The 20352-nt window shown below is 39.6% G+C and overlaps 2 protein-coding genes across 5 annotated transcripts in view; one reads left to right on the forward strand and one right to left on the reverse strand.

Annotated features, from left to right (window-relative positions):
- The window catches only part of LOC109466230 (low-density lipoprotein receptor-related protein 8-like), a 5428-nt gene extending 3826 nt beyond the window's left edge, over nucleotides 1–1602 (forward strand). Inside the window, exons 7-8 of the mRNA XM_019763902.1 lie at nucleotides 455–653; nucleotides 1297–1602. Of these exons, the coding sequence (XP_019619461.1) occupies nucleotides 455–653; nucleotides 1297–1549 (452 nt within the window). The 3' untranslated portion in view covers nucleotides 1550–1602. The remainder of the gene's footprint in view (nucleotides 1–454; nucleotides 654–1296) is intronic.
- Nucleotides 1603–7072: 5470 nt separating this feature from the next.
- The window catches only part of LOC109466228 (phosphoinositide 3-kinase adapter protein 1-like), a 28623-nt gene continuing 15343 nt past the window's right edge, over nucleotides 7073–20352 (reverse strand). For 3 of the 4 annotated variants that reach the window (XM_019763897.1, XM_019763896.1, XM_019763894.1), the window contains 8 exons: nucleotides 16733–16825; nucleotides 14671–14805; nucleotides 12658–13016; nucleotides 11329–11398; nucleotides 10000–10070; nucleotides 9488–9541; nucleotides 8275–8435; nucleotides 7073–7323 (listed from right to left, as the gene is read on the reverse strand). In XM_019763897.1, the coding sequence (XP_019619456.1) occupies nucleotides 7077–7323; nucleotides 8275–8435; nucleotides 9488–9541; nucleotides 10000–10070; nucleotides 11329–11398; nucleotides 12658–13016; nucleotides 14671–14805; nucleotides 16733–16825 (1190 nt within the window). In that variant the 3' untranslated portion in view covers nucleotides 7073–7076. The remainder of the gene's footprint in view (nucleotides 7324–8274; nucleotides 8436–9487; nucleotides 9542–9999; nucleotides 10071–11328; nucleotides 11399–12657; nucleotides 13017–14670; nucleotides 14806–16732; nucleotides 16826–20352) is intronic. The other variant, XM_019763895.1, reaches the window with a different exon arrangement.

Consider the following 20352-nt stretch of genomic DNA (forward strand, 5'->3'; position numbering starts at 1 on the left):
TCTCTCTCTCTCTACCTACCTCTCTCTCTCTCCTCCTCTCTCTCTCTCTCTCTCTCTCTCTCCTCTCTCTCTCTCTCTCTCTCTCTCTCTCCCTCCCTCCTCTCTCTCTCTCTCTCTCTCCCCTCCTCTCTCTCCTCTCTCTCTCTTCTCTCTCTCTCTCTCTCTCCTCTATCTCTCTCTGTATATAGATCGGCGCAAAGTCAGCAAGTCTTGGATTGGTCGGGAGGTCCAATCATAGTTGGCTGGTAAGCCGTACCTGGTCGGCTGATGTTCGTGAACAAAGTCGGGGGAAGTTCCTGAATGTGTGAGAGGGGCTTAAGGGACTAAATTTGATTCAGGGCCTGTTTTGAACCAAGGGTCAAGTGGGTGAATGCAAAGCTTTCTTTTAGAAATTAGAAAATGTATTATTTTTTATGTATACGTAGTCGATAACGTACGTATCATTTCTCCCCAGGTATCATCAGTCCAGTTGTGAACCCTGAGACCCCCTGTGGTGGTCAGCTGAAGGAGGATGCTGGGATCGTAACCCATCTGAACTATGACAACAGCATGGACTGTGAGTGGAAGATCTCCGTCTCCCCTGGCAACTACGTCTACATGGAGTTCACTCAGTTTGAGCTGGAGAATCCCAGCTCCAGTACCGGGACCTGCCGGTAGGTTTTCTGTATACCTCCGTGAAAAATGGAGGTATTGTTACCTTCGACAAGAAGGTTATGTTTTTCGGAGCGTTCGTGTGTCTGTCTGTGTGTCTGTAAACATGATAATTTAAGAAGGCTTAAATGGATTGTCTTGATATTTGGTAGGTGGGTAGGTCTTGATGAGACCTCGAAATGATTAGATTTTGGACCCCTATCGGCTTGTTATGGTACTGCAGCTGAACTGAAGCCGATTTTGTTATCTCATGATCTGGACGTGCTAGGGTCACGAAATTTCGATGATAGGTAGCTCTTGTGCTGGGGAAGAAGTGACGTAAGTTTGGGCCCCCTATCGGCTTGCTCTAGAACTGCAGGGGCGTTTGTTTGAATAATGTTCAAAAGACGATAACTCATGAAGCGGTTGCACGATCATCATGATTTTTGGTATGTAGGTAGCTAAAGTGGAGCTTGACATAACTATGTGACAATCATGTAATATGCATTGTACGTTCACGTACAATGTAAAGCAAAGCGTTGTATATCGCACATTTTATGCACTGATACATTAGTACATTGTACTTGGGAGTGACGAATCTTATTCTGTTGTATGTCTTTATCAATAAAACTTGAACTTGAAACTTGAACTTGTCTTCTGTTCTAGCTATGACTACTTGGAAATCTACGACGGCCTCTCTGACAGCGCGCCTCTCCTGGTTACACTGTGCGGGGACGAGCGGCCCAAGCCCATCCAAAGCACGGGGAACCGCGTGAAGCTCGTGTTTAAGAGCGACGGAAGCCTCACTAAGGACGGGTTTGAGATGCGTTACTACGCCGTGGATGACGGTACGGGGTCTGGGGAGGGGAGCGGCTCTACTGTGGTGGACGCACGCGACATGGATGCCTTCATCTTCTAAACAACTTAACTACACGGGTTATTTCTCTGTAGCCAAAGAAACAACAGGAGAGGGGTGAAATAAACACAAAGAGAAAACATTCCAACTTGCATTCTTGCTGCGATCTTGTTGATTTGATTGTTCTTTTTTTTAAATTTCTATACAAGATCTTAAGCCCACGCCAATTCAATTTGTTGTTTCTCAGATTTTTTTCAGAAAAAATATGAAGCGACAGGGCGACATAAAAATTAACAACAAAACAGGCCAAGGCACCCTATTATACCCGGAAATGTTAACTATATGAGCCATAAAGTGAACATCCCAGGCTGGTTAATAATTAAAACAATTGATTTTATACTTTTAATGAAACAAAATTGCCATGTTACATTAAAAAAACTTTAAGAACAAGGAAGAAATTGACTTTTTTCAACCGTTGGGGACAAAATATGTCTTTCATTGATCATTCTGCAGTTTAATTTAGAACCAAAAAAAATTCTCTTTTTTTTGCAAATAACACAAAAATGGACAGGGCGATCCGAAAAGCAACAAATTAAATTGGTGTAGCCTAATCGTTCTTTTATAAAAGAATGGGGAGTAGGCATTATCACATTTTGTGGCAAAAACATTGAAAATTTGTTTAAGTAGAGGGCCCCGGTTAGCCTGGGTACCATCCCCAGTAGTATATTCGCAAACTCTATAACCAGTTATAGAGTTTGCGAATATACTACTGGGGATGGTACCCAGGCTAGGCCCCGGTATGGAAACTATAAAAAAAATTCCAACAGTCTTCAAAATATCCAACATTGTCGTTCTGACCTACATAAAACTATTCTGGAGGCATTGTGACGTCAATAATTAAGATATTAGGTATTTGACCGGCAGAAGCCGTATTTATCTTCAAGTTGTTATCTAAGCATAAACAAACCTTCCTGCCACAGGTGTTATTGTTCCCAAAACATTTTGAAGACGATGAAAACGTTGTAATAAAAGGTCTAGACCCGTCGGCCGGGTCAGTTAGTAGCGCCTATAAACCCCCCCACTGTTACAACGTGATAAAACTACAAAAGAAACCTACAGTGGGTCTCATGATCAATTGAAGACAGAAGAAAAATGTCCAGACTATGCATGATGTACAAAATGACTAATAAACTGGTGGACGTCCCAACTACTAAGTACCTAATACCAGCCCAGAAGAGAACAAGAAATAGCCATGCCTTCATGTACCAGAGTTATCAACCAAGGATTGAGGTGTTCAAGAATTCATTCTTTCCTAGAACTATCGCAGACTGGAACTCCCTGTCACCACTCTGATTACTACACAGTCCCATTCTTACCATTGCCTACATAAGATTCAGGATTTGGATCCATGTCTCACGGAAATGAAAAGAAACCTACAGTGGGTCTCATTGGAAGACAGAAGAAAAATGTCCAGACTATGCATGATGTACAAAATGACTAATAAACTGGTGGACGTCCCAACTACTAAGTACCTAATACCAGCTCAGAAGAAAACAAGAAATAGCTATGGCTTCAAGTACCAGAGTTATAAACCAAGGATTGAGGTGTTCAAGAATTCATTCTTTCCTAGAACTATCGCAGAGTGGAACTCTGTTGAAGTACAGTAAGGGCATTATCATTAGATAGCTTTAAACAATGTCTAGAGTTAGAAGTTCAAGGGTTAGGTGTAACAAGTCGATCGGTGTGATGTAGCCAGCTGCCGCCGCGCCGCGTGCCTGTGAAGCTGGTGTGTTACGCCGAAAGGCGGTTATACCGGCTATACGGATACAGATACAGAAGGCAGTAAGGCATAATTCTTCAAAGAAGTTATTTATTACACATACATGTATAAAATACAGCAGCAGCAAGAAATTCCGTTACGTAAATTGATAGAAAACGTTTTAATCTATACTAACTCTTATCACATCACCATAATATATAATTCACAAGACTGACATGAAGCATATTAAAAGCATGTAAAATTCAATGCGTAACAATTTATGAAAAGCATACTTTCAAAATATCCTCGTATATGATATCAACAAGTTATCAATTAGAATTAACTATCTTTTTCAATGAGTCATTTCAAACAGAAAGGGTAACGATGCCTTGGTTTTATGAAAATCACACTGAAATCCTGAATATAGAATGCTTTTTCTAAAATAAAAATGAGGGAAAACATTTTCCTATACTTGGAATTTTGCAGCCCACATTTATCAAAACAATACCTCTATCTATGTATTAAATTATTACATGGTTTCAACATTTTAACAATATCTATGTCCCATCATATTGGTCATAAAAGTTTAATGTTGTTTTGCCCTCCCTCCCCCTCGAATAAAATCTTGCTTCTATCAAGGACATTATACATTATGTGTATAATGTCCTTGCTTCTATCAAAAGATGAGCAACTACCAAAACGCCCCCTGGAATACTACTGTAACAGAACAACGTACTTTGCAAAATCAGCTGATAAAAAAACTTCTGCACTAGATTTTTGGCCCCCTAGACAATTAGCCTGGTTACCAAACCTATTATAGCTCCCGAGTCCTACATCCTCTCTGTATCCACTATTTGCGGAGAGGATGTAGGACTTGGGAGCTATAATAGGTTTGGTAACCAGGCTACTAGACAATGCCATTGGCAACCACATTTCGTTAATTCAATGAAAATTTAGTGAATATCAAATACATGTACTTCTGATTATAAGAAATCTCATTCAATCCTTAGATTGCCAAACGTAGTACTAAGTCAAGTTAAAAGATACAACAGTTCTTCACATAGGTATAGCTAAAAAGACCAATGGAATGCATTCAATTCGTATAGTATTACCCATTTTCTAGCTAGATACAACCATATTCAGCAATCCAAGCATTGCCATATGCATAATATACAGATATCATAATTACCATTATATAGCAATAAACATAACCATCGTTGTTATTATATTGTTCCTAAAACATATTTGCTTGTAAGTCAGATAAAAGCACAAAACTGTTTGGAAACCACAGCATATCCAGATATTTTACAACTTGAGTTTAAATGTCATCAGTAGTAATTAGCATTAATGCCATTAGTAGTATATATATATTACCAAAACTACAGGAAAAGCAATATATGTTATTTATATATTGATAAGTATTACTGAACCTACAATGTATAGATACATGTAGATCATCATACCCTATGCTTATGTTAAAAACATCAGAGCTCATTCATGAAATGAAATGAAATATAATACTCTGTATACCATTTAAGTAAGACTTACTTAATAAAATATGTGTAATGCAGGATTTTGTACATCCAATAAGCAACAGAATACATCAATTTACCAAAAGACCATATTACCTACATGTACATGTACATGTAGTTTGCAAATCTGAACAAGGGCCATTATATATCAAACACATAGTTTTTACTTAAACGTACAAGAAGCATCCAGAACAGCTAATTTCAATTTTCAAAAAGTCTAAAGCATAATTTTATATTCTTTTTTGGCATGCAATATTCCATATAAGATATTACAAGATTCTAGATAGCTATACATGTACAAATATTTATATTTTCAATCATGTAGCTGAAGTTCAATTTTCAGTTGGGTTTATAGAAGAACCCTGCATCAAGATGCCTCATATAGCACCAAACATACATGTACACATGTACACACATGTAGAAGTTCCTATACCAGGGTAATAGTTTTTGCATATCAGTGATATGTATACCAAGGTCACACCAATTTATTCATTGGGTTCTTGAATTTGCCTGGTCTTTTTTTTCTGATTTGCAACAAAAAAAAAAAAAAACTCAAATCAGCTCCAAAATGCTCATATTTTGAAGCTGATTATATATAAAGGCCCCTTCTCTTCATAGTTGTTACAAAGGACAAAAGAAATCAATCATTTTCCTCATATCAAATATGATCTTTAAAATGTTGTCAGACAAGATGTTACATGTACCTTAAGTACATGCAAATGCAAAAAACAAGCACTAAGCTAATGATAAAAAAATTATTACATAATATAAAAATTAGCTATTCAAAACTATATCACGGTAACAATATTATCCTAAGCAATCCTGCTATTTTATAGTACTAGACTATATATCCAAGTAGTGTACATATCATTCATTAATATGACCTTAATACAAGAAATGCACAACAAATTGATTGTCAAAGTTTTGGTGCTCACACTGTAAACCGGATGTTGACTTGTAGCTAAAAGACAATATTATTGCTATTAACACTTTCTTCCGGTGCATGCCTGTAGCCAAGGTCCAAGATTTCTCTTTAGATGGACTGATTCGTATCACCAGTGGGACTGGAATTGTATAAAAACTGCCTACTTTGTCATTGCATAAAAAGTTATCTCTGATTTTTGCTTTGAAATGAAAACCTCTCTAAAATGCAGGAAATGCCATTTCAGAAGGTTCATTTCCAAAATTTTCCAGGGGAGCATGCCCCCCGTCTAGGAAACTCATGCCTACGGCGCTCGCTGGTCCCTCACGCACTGGGAAGAACCCCTCCATTCAAAATCCTGGCTACGGGCATGCAGTGCATGAGTGTGTACATGTATCTCACATAGCTTGTCCAACAAACCTGTGGAAGACACATTATGACACTTTTAGTTTAATATCTCGGCTTTCTAGCCAACGTCCATCTTTCCATCATTTGATGGAATTTTGCAGCTCATGATGGATAAAAATTTTGCCTAAACTTTCATCTTTGTCAGCCAAAAATTGGTGTGTATAGATATGGAAAAAATGTCATTAAACTAAGCTTTGTCCACCAGCAAAATTTGTCTCTCAAAAAGCAAGAAATATAATTATAGCATTTCAGATGGGCAAGATTCAAAATTTTTTGGGGGGAGCATGAAGGATTGTCATGCCTCACGCTCAACAATAGTCGTCAAATAAAATTGAGGTGACAGAAAAATAATTAACACTGACCAGAGCAGAGCACTGCTATGACCTAATCTAGACACATACTGGGCTCTAGCCAGCACCAATTTTCCCATCAATTGTAGGAACTTTGTGGCATGTCAGGGAAAAATTTCTGAACCAATCAACCTTGATGGACAAAATTGAGAAAAATCTTGGGTAAAAATATTTAAAAAAACATCCTAAGGACTACCACCAACCTCTCCCAACCCCATGATTTTCATCTCAAAATGTGGGAAATTGTGTTTTTAAAGGCTTGAAGATCCTAAATTTGTCCCTGGATCTCCTCTAGATAGTGCTGTAGCCAGCAAAAATTTTCCCATCAATTTTAGGAACTTTGTGGAATGTGAGGGAAAAATTTTTCAAACCAATCAGCCTTGACAAAATTGAGAAAAAATTTTGGCTAAAAATATTTAAAAAAAAAACATCCCAAGCACCAACCCCTCCCAACCCCATGATTTTCATCTCAAAATGTGGGAACTTGCATTTTTAAAGGCTTGAAGATCCTAAATATGTCCCTGGCTCTCCTCTACATAGCAAGCAATCTCCCACAAGGTCTGATCATGAACCTGGGCTAACAGAAGAATTTTTTGAGCTGGCTAGATTGCTGGATTGCCTAATTCATCGGCTTCCTTGGTGGCCGCGGCGGTGGCTGTGGGTTGGAACCACGTTGTGGGGGCCTGGGAGGTTTCGGGGACGACGGTTGTTTGGGAGAGTCTCTCGGAGAGCGTCTGTCACTGCTCGTTTCATCGTCAACTGAAGATGATGAGAGCTTCCCGAATTTTTTCGCCAACTCCGAGGTGACTTCGCTGAATGGAGATGATGTTGGTAACGATGGTCGGGGAATGCTGGCAGGTTTGAGCCTAGATAGAAGGCCAAACCATTAATAGTGATCACTAGACATTTGTCATTGTAGATGTAGTAATCATAAGACCACATTCACACAGCTTTATCACCTGTCCATGATCAGTACTTAACTTGTGAGAGCATGAATGCAAACATAAAACAATCTGGAATCACATAGTATTGATTTTTACGCTCCCGAAAAATCTGCTTAGTATACTAAGCAGATCTTTTTTTAGGAGCCATATATAGTACAGGTCAAAACAAAACATTATGAAAAGATATATACAAAGTAAAACTAGCTATCATTACATAAATTCAACTTCTCCTCGCTTTTCAGTTATAGTAGAGATAAAGGGAAAGATATGTTTTTCGATGGAAGGTTTGTCAAGTTGCATTAGGAATATGAACTTTTCTAAGAAGTAAAGATCTGAAATAGGTTTTGTATATATATACAAGCCTTTATATCATACCCGGGCCGCGATAACGTTCGATAACGGGTTCCAGACCGGGCCGTACTTTACGGTACGGCCCAGTACGGAACCCGTTATCGAAAGCTTCCATGGCTTCCATGAAACGATTTGAACGCCTTTCGCCCTAACCGCGTGTGCCCCTTTCGAAAATTCGAATACAGAATCCGGACGTTGGAACTGATGTTGTTGCATTTGAGGGTTTAGGGGCACCAACTTTTGGCTCATAATGCATTGAAAGACGTGTTTTCTTGGGTGGGTATGATATAAATAAAATACAACACGGTGTATTCCGCATCGTCCTCGGTCCCGGCCCTCCCGCCTGCGGCCGTCGGGCGATCCAACCCGCGGTCGGGCCGATACCTCGGGCGATACGGAATACCCCGTGTTGTATTCTATATGTACTTAGCCCAGTGTGGCAAAAATGTGCAATAAAGGTTGTCATTCATTCAGTCAATGTATACTATAAAGCTACAAGACCAGCTGTTGAAGAAACATTACCTTGGACTCATGTCTGGCTCAGTGCTTCTTGATTTCAGGCAAGGTTTGGTAGGAGAGGGTGGAGGTTCTCTGGGCAGAGGCCGCTTGCTGACTGGGGGTAGGGGGACCGGCCTGGCAATGAAGTCATCATCAAACTTATCCGACAGGGGACGACTTCTCCTCTGGGAGACGGAAGAATGAGAGAAGTTATGTCATGTTAGAGTATACAAAAGCTTGAGCTGGTGTGTTACACTGAAGGGCGGTTAAGCAACGGTTACAACCCGCCGTACGTGCTTCTGCGTGCTGTCTACATGCAAAAACATGGGCAAACGTAGGGCATCCGTGCGTGGTGAGTACCACCTCCGTACGGAATCCTATGGATTTGGGAGCACGCAGACACGCAGTAGAACTTTAAGCGCATGTAAAACTTTTCATGCGTGCGGTCTGAGGATTCACCACCCGTACGTGCGCAGTGACGCGAGTGCCCTGTACAGCCTATGAGTGTACAACGCACGTTTTCAGAAAAAACATAGCAGACGTGTCCTCCCAAAAAACGTACGGACAAAATGCACGCACAGCGGGTTGTGACCGACGCTTTATACCTGTACTGGCTATACCTTACAGATGCAGACAACTTCTGTCTGTAATGTGCCATCGTTATTTATGTCATCATGAGGCCAGAGAAAATTATTTTGTTGCTTCCAAGACTGGCCTGTGTTTTTAAAAAGCTGCGGGATGTCAAATGTCGGGTGGGCCAGCCGCTACAACATATATCAGTACAATTTAGTCAGGATATATAATTATATAGTTAGCAAACCTTTCAAAATATTAGCAATAATACGGAGGGCAGGGAGGAAAATTTGAATCTGACTATATTCCCTCCTAATACTGTATATAACAGTGATGGCATGTACAATGTATGTTTCCTTCAGATAATTTTTCTAAACTTAATATTCAAGATCAGCATTATCTTAATTTACTCCAAGACCCTAAAAACCTAATTTTGTGGTATGGCCTAACAAGTCATTAAAGCCATCAAGGGTTCTTTCCAAATTCTAAATACAAACCTTGGACCAAGGGATTGTAATATCAGTTTGAAAAAGTTTACTTCTGTGTCATAACATGATGTAGATATATTTGCCTCAAGAAATATCACAATTTATTTGTATGATTTAATGGTTCATCTAAAAGCTTATTTTGCAATCAAATGCATTGGACTGAGGAGTGGACTCACAGGAATGTGCATAGGAACGGGTGGGGGTTCCTCTTCTGGGATATCTTCTGGCTGCTACGAAAAACAGGAAATACAGAGATCTCAGTGTTTGACAGAAAATAAAACAGTCTGATATATACATGTATAGAACACATTTATGATAGTCAAGTCAAGTCAATCTTTATTGCACAGCAATTGTAACGGGTACAATGCATGGCAAACTCTTCAGTACCACATATCTAGCTAACATCTACTCTTACGTCTATAGTGATACCTACAAGTTCTATGTATCAAAAATAACATTATACTATTTCAAAAAGGTAATATAGAACATGTATGTATTTGGAGCATGGCTTACATGATAATGTACATGTCTTAAGTTCTATTATATGACTGTATAAACTAGAGTGTACATCAGTTGGTTGAATCGGATATAATATGATTTCGTTTATCTAAAGCTTTGGATATACTGGCCTATATACAGGGTGATATGCATGAGTAAAGTTTCTGTATTGGTAATGTGCTTGACTCACCGGCACATCCATGCCACTGTCCAGACTAGCAGTGCTCATCACACTATGCCTCGAGCCACCAGAGGAGGAGCCTGTAGTAACAATGGGAGGTTTACCACAAGTCATGTCTGTCATGGTTTAAAATACAAAATTGTGCATCACTTGACGAATGTACATTTAACAGTTACTGTAGACAGCTTGCAATTGGCTACAATTTAGTATAAAGACTTGTTCTACTTTAGATTTGATGAGTAATGATGGAAACTGTTTGGTATTGTTCCTGGAGTGGTGGTGATCAGATGTAGATCACCATGTGGCTAATACGAGACAGGGGTTTGTCAGGCCTCCAACCAGATGATTTGAAGTGAATCACCAACTTCCAGTTAGTAGTATTTGCCAATGGACTATCTGCTCTAAAAACTCTTGTCCTGCGGAGCACATTCACAATAAATAAATTTTTATTGTTGTTCTGCACATACAGTACCATCTATATAACACCCTGTATAGGTACAATTTGGGGGTATTTCTCGTGCAACGCATCACACCGCAGCGAAACGCAACGATTGCGGAGAAGTAACTATGCCACTGCAGGGCAAAAAAAATTGTGGGTCTATGATCTAATCAAGACATGAAATTATTGAAAAATGTTGTGCCAGGAATGCCAGCAGGACAAGGGTTAAAATTGTAGCCTTAGTGTACTTTTGTACCAGTCTTAGCAATCTTCTGAGCAGGAGCCAACTGAATCTAAATCTCATACTCAAGTCAAGTACTATGAATTTGAGTTGTTTAAAACCCACCAATTGTGTATGGGAGTGACATGTTGATTTTTGTTGTACAAGGGATACCGTGCACAGGGTTCGAAATTCATTTTTGGGAATAGGTGCACTGGTGCACCCAACCTAAAAAATTGGGTGCACAAAAAATTTTTTTGGTGCACGATATAAAATAGAATAACTAGAATGTCTGACATTCTAGTTATTCTATTTTATATGGTGCACCAAAAAAATTTTTTCAGCAATAACTAATTATGTTTCATCTCTAAAGAAAAGTGCTACAACATTGATTTTATTATTTTTCTGACACATGGATGTTAAGAATATGCTGTATACTACTAACTGTTATACACTTAACATCTTTTCATAACGTTACCTACATAAAACCTATCAAAATATTTGGGTGCACCCACAGAAAAAAATGGGTGCACAGCTCCAAATTTGGGTGCACTAAGGTGCACATGCACCCAGTATTTCCAGCCCTGGTGCATGTTATTATATTTCCTGGGTCAATAATGCTTCTATATACATCATGAAAAGATAAACTGTTACAACAAAAGGAATAGTTGCTACATACTGCTGTTGCTCAGTGTGCTCTCCCTATTCCCTCCACCTGGTTGTCTATATGAAGGAAGTCTACCTGGAGTCTGGGGAAACATAAAAACAATCAAAATCACTCTCCCGTATATGATTATAACAAAAAAGCAAGCAAGCAAGCAAAAATGAATCAGCAATGGCCAGATATCTTGTATTATACTTTTGGCACAGTGTAACTTTCATTCACATTTATCGAGTGAGAATACTTGTATTCCAGTTACTAATAGATGGAAACTTGCCGTTTGATAGAATTGTATTGAATAATGTTACCAGTGACTGGCATAGCTGTGCTGACCCATGTTTTAACATGATCTCATTTGAAATGGAGTCTATGCCGCATGCCTTTCTTTAGTTGTAGAAGACCATACAAAAGCCACTGTACTTTTTGTTGTGTCAATAAAGAATCTATTTATCCATGTGCTACACATAACGCTATCCGCCACTTTGAAATACAACGGGTTTGAGAGATGTCTAGGGCAGCACCCCCACATTCACAGTTTTTACTACGAGTATACATGAGTGCACTCACTCACGGTTTTCTGGCTGACATTGCATTGGAGATCTTTTAGATGCATTTTTTCAGGGTGGTGGATATATGTGACCTGGCAGAATTATGTTAGACTAAGTACAATGTACTCATGATCAGAAGAATGTAAGAGCTTTATAACTGGCCAGTAGACCAGTAAGCATCAAGGTTTACCCTAAGGGATGCCTTGATCAGTTTATAATAATAATTATCATTGTCTCTGGTCAACAGTAGCAGTGTACAAAATACTTTTTTGACAAAAAAGGCAAAAATTAGGTTGGAAAAGGCAAGAATTTTAGGTTGCCTCGGCCACTACTTTCCTCAAATCAAGTAATTTTTCATTGACAATATTTCTGACAACCTTTAATAAGTTAACTGATACGAGTAATATCCATTAATACCTTAAATTAAAAAGCATCTGCCGGCAACAGTGGTACAAATTCTTAAAATTCAGGTAGTATACTGGGCTACCTAGGTTCAAAAATATGTTGCTCCAAGAAAAATTCTGTTGCCCGGGGCAACTAGGTAACCAGGTATTTTGCACACTGGACTAGGAACTTGTATGAGGACACTTTTCAATGTCAATGTTAGAAAACCAAAAAATACGACGTTAACTTTTTTGTTTTTATCCCATGGAGCTAGAAAAGGTCTATCAGCTTGAAAAAGTGAATTTATGTCCCTTGCAGGGGTCTGTCCCAAAAAATCTAGGGTCAGCTGGTTTTTCTAGGGTCGGTTGGGAAAAAGGAAACACAACATTTTTTTTTCCTAGGCCTTGTTTCATACCTTCCTTGGCTGCCTGCTCACTGCCTCTGGTTCCTGTTGTTGCCCTCCCTCATTGCTGTTGGTTCTTCTGATCCTGGTCAGGACTCTGCCATATATCCCCTCGTCTTTCCCATGTTTCGGGATGGGTGGGCCAACCTCTGGCTGCCCTTTCTTTGCCCTTCGCTGCACGCTCGCACGCAGGTTGTCCATCTCTTTCTTCTGCTGGTCGAACGACATAGCTCTGTCTCTCTCTTTCATCTGCCATGCTTTAAACATGGTGGCCGCCTCCTCCACGGTGAAAACACCGGCCTTTACTTCCTTCTGCAGCTTGATAAGCTCCTGCTGTCCTGGAGTGTACATGGCCAAGTCATCTTGTCCAGCTATGAGAGGGAGTAAACCAAAAAAGTTATTGTCCCAGCTGCATAAAAATTTAGTCGCAAGTTTTTGGTACATTTTTTCTTGACAATTAATTTTACAGTTTCATTATATGAAACAGAAGGAAATGTAATATCCTAAGATGTAGCCTGTAAAAATATGAACAATGTAAAAAATCGTTTTGGCTCAAACACTGACAGCACAGTCTTTGTCCTTGGTGCTGAAAAATATTCACACAGACAGCACAGTCCCTGTCCCTGGTGCTGAATAATATTCACAATGACAGCACAATCTCTATACTTGGTGCTGAATGACATTCACACTGACAGCTCAGTATTTGTCCCTGGTGCTGAATGACATTCACACTGACAGCATAGATGTCTGTCCCTGGTGCTGAATGACATTCACACTGACAGCACAGTCTTTGTCCCTGGAGCTGAATGAGATTCACACTGACAGCACAGTCTCTGTCCTTGGTGCTGAATGACATTCAGGCTCACAGCACAGTCTCAGCCCCTGAGTGCTGGATGACATTCACCCTGACAGCACAGTCTTTGTCCCTGGTGCTGAATGACATTCACACTTACAGCACTGTCTCTGTCCCTGGTGCTGAATGTCATTCACACTGACAGCACAGTGTCTGTCCCTGGTGCTGAATGCCATTCACACTTACAGCACTGTCTCTGTCCCTGGTGCTGAATGTCATTCACACTGACAGCACAGTGTCTGTCTTTGGTGCTGAATGACATTCAGGCTTACAGCACAGTCTCAGCCCCTGAGTGCTGAATGACATTCACCCTGACAGCACAGGAGCTGTCCCAGATGCTGATATTACACTGACAGTACAGTCTCTGTCCCTGGTGCTGAATGACATTCACACTGACATCACAATCTCTACAAACCTTAACTAAGGCAACCTTAAAAATATAGATTGGGAACCTAGAAGCTTTCGTAGCTAAGTTTTTAGCTTAGGCTGCCCAGTGGGCAACCAGAGAAAACAAGTATTTCAAACCCTCAAAAGCTCAAAATACTGACCATAAATGACATAAATAGACTGCAATCCAGTCTTTTAACACTCACACTCACTCATACAAGATAATGAATAAATGTCCTTGCCTTCCTGAAATCTTCCACGACACCTACACCTTCTTATTAAACTCAGATATCCACAGTCAACCACTTCACATGCCAATGCAATTATTTAAGGCCATCCAATGCGAAATCGAATCTACGTCAATCTACAATCACGTACAGGGGCCCAACAATATGGAACAACCTAAGTAGAACTTTACAAATTAGTCCCTCCTTCAATCATTAAAAGTAGCTTTCATAAATAACCCCACACATTCCTAATTTTTGTTTATGTTTCCTTGTTTACTACTTTCATTACTACTTTAAATTCATTATTGTAGATAGTATTGTATCGTATTGCATTTTATTGTTTTGTTTCATTTACCCGTTACCTAAGTTATTTCTTATTTATCCGATTTATTTGAATTGTTAATCACGTTATGAAGGGAGGCCTCCTCATAAGCATTTTATGCTTCCGGCCTCCCTGCACTGTTATATTTCATTTATTTTTTCTTGTATTTGTATTGTTACATTTTGTTTTAAAGTGTTAAATAAACTGAAACTGAAAAAAACTGAAACAATGCATACATGAGGGTGATGCTCCTGTGTCAGGAAGTTGGAGACTGGCCCCAATGGGCAGAGTTTGTGATCTGCGTTTTTCTTCTGGAGGCATTTCTACCGGTGGGGGTCTGTAGGAATGTCTCATCGGCTTTCTTGTGATACCTGAGAAAATAAAAGATAAATTCACATGCTAATCTTTCACAATTAATTCTAAGCAAGATTTTATCTACTTAAGGATTCTGGTGAGAATGAAATCTCATCGGTGTTGGCAGAATTCATAGTTTTAGAAAATGTAGGCTTTGTTCCAACACAATAGTTGTAAAAAATGTATGCTTTGTTCCAACACAACAGATTCTGAAATACCATGAATTTTCAGCCGAACACTACGACCTTCATCACATATCTGATCCACTGCATCACATTTGATGAAGGCCAAATAGCTCAGCTGAAAATTCATGTTTCTGCATGTTGTGTTGGAACAAAGCTATAGTTTTTCTGGATTCTCATTTAATATCTTTCTCAAACTTAGCCATGGCAAACTTAGCCATATATATACATGTATCATACTAATTATTATATATATTATATATGTGTGATAACATAGGAGCTCCCAAGTCTAAGTTTCTTAAACTGTTACAGCAGAAGGGATTTTTCTTTCTATGGGTGTGCCTTATACACATGTTTTTCTTTAGGCCTAGGAGAAAAAATCTTGTGTTTCCTATTTCAGTCCTGAAATAATTAGGTACATGTAGGTAGGAAATTATTATCTCTTTTTTTAGTATCAATATTTATATTAGAATCCAACTTATATAATACAGTTTAACAATTGGAGGTAAACTTGCATGAATACACTTTTATTTTCAATGTCAAGGTTAGAAAACCAATTGTGCAATGTTTTATCACTGAGGTGTTAGAGCATGGAGCTAGAAAAGGTTGATCAGCTCCCATTGCAGGGGTCCACCCCAAAAAAGTCTATGGTTGGCAGGTTTTTCTAGGGTCGATCGGGAAACAGGAAACAAAACATTTTTGTTAGGCTTTAACATGGCTGCCAGCTAGTGGTACAGTCCAAGGCTAATCTTCACTTCAGGTCTGTGTGGGCTTGGCCTCACGTAGTCTCAAAATTAGTCTGGCAGTTCTATAAATAAAAACAGCCTGATCGTGTCCTTAATCATCACAACAGCAGCTTGTGCCCCCACCAGGCCAGTGTTTCTACAGACTGAAGTTGTTTTTCCATGCAGTAAAGCCAAAAGGTGAGTTTTAATGGTCTTTTTCTGTGAGATCAGCAATTCAATAACTATATAAGACATCTCATTTTCTTATACATGTATAGGTGCAGCATCACACACTAAGTCTTGATATGATTTTCATATGTCGCAAAATGTCGGACATTTCATATTCCACTGCACACAGAAAAGAAATCAAACCCAACAATAACTACTTAATGTATATCTAAAGTAGCATGAGCATTACTTATTATCATTTTCACTGTTTATTCTTGTTATCATGTTCTTGCAATTAGCCCTCGGACATGAATTTGCAATAAACTTTCTTTATCGCAGGCTTTTTATGGGTGGCACCCAAAAAATAAAGAGATGCCTCCTGTAGTTTATTTTAAAAAAATTCAGGCACAAACAAATGTTAGAAATGATGACAAAAATGTGATACAAAATGGCAGTAAATGTCTTTTTTTTAACGGAATGGTTCAATGCAAGCCCTTATGACCACTTCTCGGCATTGAACTAGAAAGATGAGAGAAAAATGGCTATGTCAAGAGATGGCGGTGAACGTTTGATTTGAAAGCCTGTAGATTGTAGGTTGGTGGGAAACACTTGTCGGGGAGGGAATTCCAAAGCTTGGCCGTACGGGGAAAGAAACTGTCACTGTAAAATGATTTCAAACAAGGAATTTGGACGGTGAAGTTATGTGAGCTAGTGGAGAACCTAGTGGAACGCTTAAAAGTTCTGAGTGGTGGAACTAGTTGGGTGATGTTCAGACAAATCCCTCATGCAGAATATTTTTTGTTTTGCCTCCCTGAAATTGCATTGGATGCCTTTAATTAATTTAATTAAAGACTGTAAAGGCTATTTACTTGGTCCTCGCATGTCGCTGAAAGGTCTACGTGGTGGGTCCACCGGGGCTGGTTCATGCTTGTCTGGATCATCATAGATTTCAGGATCAGGCTCTGAAAAAAAAACAGACAGTCACATAATATATTAGATGACGTGCATGTACATGACAAAAATCATTTGTGTACAGAATATAAACCACACCATTGTTGTAGTTTTTTTTACTTTCCTATGAAAATAGAATTTGATACTTGTCAGTCATTCAATACAAGGAAATAAGGTAACCATACAGATTTAGTTATCTAAAGAGGGTGGATGGAAAGTACATACAAAAGTATTGAAAGTATAATGTTACCAACTACAGTCATTGTATATGTGACATTTTGAAACAAATTCACTTCCCCGTTACCAACAATTTGTCTTGAACTTTCCTTCATTTTTCCAGGATGGCAGATATATGGCAAATTATTTATTATTACACTGTAACACAAACTATCATAATTTTGGGAAATGACAAATTTAAACTGTAACAGTTGTTTTCTTCAGAGATCACAGGTTTTGAATATTCAATACACACCATAGACTACATGTATTAGTAATGCATGTACAAGGCGTGAGCAGTTGAAACTCTCTATTTCACACAGGTTTGCCTACTCTGTTCCATACACCACACAGAAGGCAGTCATCTACAGAATGATACTGTGTGATGCAAGTCCTCCTATAGTAAGCTAGACTGAAATCATCAGCACTGTAGATCAAGAAAAATTTTGTAACGAGTTTGCTCAGTGCAAAGCCAGACGGGCCACTCCTAGGCACAGAACTAACACTCACTGCAGCAGCATCTCTTCTCCCTTTTAAGTCATAAAGATTAAACTTATGCAAGTTGACTGACTGACGAAGTAGGGATTGCAAAGGCTGCTCAGGAAAATCCCTACCACATTTTAAGCCGGAATTGCTTGATCCACTCAGACCAGGAAAGGACCCCAGGCCTATATTCTTATTTGACAAGTGTGCCAGGTTCTTTTTACGTGATCGAGGTGTGGCTGTCCTCAAACACAGAACCACCATTTAACATCCTATCCAAGGGACGTCCTTTTCCAAAGCTAAGTAGTACTCTTTTCCACTAGCCTGTGTTATACAAGCTCTCCGCCGGAGGTTAATGACCCCTGCCCCAGGGGGGAGCGGCAATCTTCGGGCGGCAGCCGCCAGGGGCACGGTTTAGTTTGGCTTTTTTTGTCCACCTGAGTGATTTAGTGAGGAAAATCGTAGTTTCCAGCCACTATTCCAGTAGTGGGCATCAGAAAAAACTCTGCATTCGACCAAGTTGCAACCTCAAAAGACTTACACCCAAGAGACATGAGACTTGTCAGTATTCTTCTTGCACTTTTTATTATCATAGCCTGTACAACTGCAAGGAGCTGGGGTCTTGCATTACCGGAAAATTGTTTCTATGGACAAAATCCAGCGTTAAAAGTGAATTGTATACTCCGCCAGTTGACTGCCTTTCCTGATAACATACCACCTGATATTGTACGTCTGGATCTGTCCATCAACAAGATTCCCAATGTCACGTATTTTCCACCTCTGAGAAAATTGACGGCGCTGAATCTTGGTACGAATCTTATCGAAGTCGTTTCATGGGAGTCCCTCTGTAATTTGCCAAATGTAGTCATCATTGATCTAAAGCAGAACAGGATAACAGAGGTGGAACTAGGAATCTGTATCAAAAATCTGACAAAACTCGTACATCTAGATTTGTCACACAACAAGATTGCGTCTGTAACTGAAAGTGACCTGGGGGTTCTCCACACCGCAAGAGTTTTCCTCTACTTTAACCCCCTCCACTGTGACTGCAGCTTATTGTGGCTGATCAGGAAGGTGAAATGTGTGCACGCCCATGGTCAATATGAATCTAGATGTAAAGCCCACTTTCTCAACTCACATTACAATCTAAATGATATTTACTGTGGTTCGCCTGATCGCCTGCCACTCTCAAGCATATCTATCCCAGGGTTAAGTTGTGCGCTATCGAACCTTACTTCAATAACATTGAAGACATCAAAACAGAAGCTGGTTAGTGGAGCCAAGGGTGGTGGTACAAAAATGCATGGCATCAACCAAACCATTCAAGTATCCCACCTTGGTATAACTCTGGATGGCAACAATGGCACAGCTGGTACCCCCCAACAAAGTGGCCATCTGAACTTCACCATAACTCAAAATGGTGATGGCATCGCATCTCCTAAAGATGAAGACATCACTTCACTCAGAAAGTCTAGCACAGGTGTTGTCTCAAAAATGGCTCACCCTCAAGCTGATGACATCTCAGAGATGGAAGGCATGAATATATCAGTCAAGAATCTCACAATGAAGGATGATGTAATGTCTCACAACCAGTCTTACATCCTAGTCCCTGCATGCTCTATGGTGAAGTGTGGCCCCTTCACGCATGCTTCTCCCATGGTTGGAGTCCTCCACATAGTCATTATGGTGGTGGCAAGCCTCCTAAGCATAGCCTTCCCAACCTGTGCCATTATCAAGCTCATCAAACAAAGACGGTTGCAGGCACTCAAGAACAGGGCCGCAGTAACCGCTCTTACTCAGAATATCCTGCAGTTTCATAACCCTGTTTATTCCAGCAGTGACAGCATTGGAAGGCCACCTTCAACAGTGCAAGAGGCAGACCACAACCATGTTTATGAAGTGATCCCCCCAGATGTCAGTGGTCAGGATGAGCCTATAGCAGCAGCTCCTGTGAAACTGACCAAGCTGATACCACCAATTCAAAATGTGGCTTACCAGTCTGTTAAGCACTGACAAATAGGACTGTTCAGCAACAATCAGTCCCATGCAGTGACACATTCAACAACTCTTTACATATTAAGATCTGTCACATCATCTGTCACATTAAGATGATCTCAAATGTGGAACTCTATAACATAACTCTATGTAAATCACATGTGTTTACATCCTGCTAACAAGAAAAAACCACAAACACAAAAGGTCCACTGCAATGACGCAGGGACCCCCTATGAAGCCCATTTTTAAACTTGACCTTGGTCTCCCCAACGGTATCCTGCCTGCCAAAAATCATAAACATTGATCCACGCCGCATAGTCTCCCATACTATAGCAAAACGATTTCATCGCCTTCTGACAAAGGCAAATAGGACTGTTCAGCAACAATCAGTCCTATGCAGTGACACATTCAACAACTGTTTACATAAGATCTGTCACAACTTCTGGCCCATTAAGATCTCATATGAGGAACTCTATAACAAAACCAGTTGTAGACAACTATCCATAGAAATCACTTATATAACAGAAGACCGAAATGGTGGCCTCCCTTTTCCATTGACTGATGGAGGCCATATATAACAGAAGACCGAAATGGCTATGGCCTTGTATTAAGACTGGATGCCACAAGAATACCTAATACAGCCTTATATTGGAGACCTATTGGGAAAAGAAAAGGCGGCAGACCCAAAACCACTTTTTAGAACTGTTTTTGGAACAACTTAAGGAAGAAAATGACTTTCTTCAACTGTTGGGCCCAAAATATGTCTCTCAATGAGCATTTTGGAGTTGATTCAGAACCTAAATCATTTTTTTTTGGAAATCAGAAAAAATGGAGCATGTGAATC

Source organism: Branchiostoma belcheri, unplaced genomic scaffold, assembly GCF_001625305.1.
Source record: "Branchiostoma belcheri isolate BF01 breed outbred unplaced genomic scaffold, Haploidv18h27 scaffold160, whole genome shotgun sequence".
Lineage (NCBI taxonomy): Eukaryota > Metazoa > Chordata > Leptocardii > Amphioxiformes > Branchiostomatidae > Branchiostoma > Branchiostoma belcheri.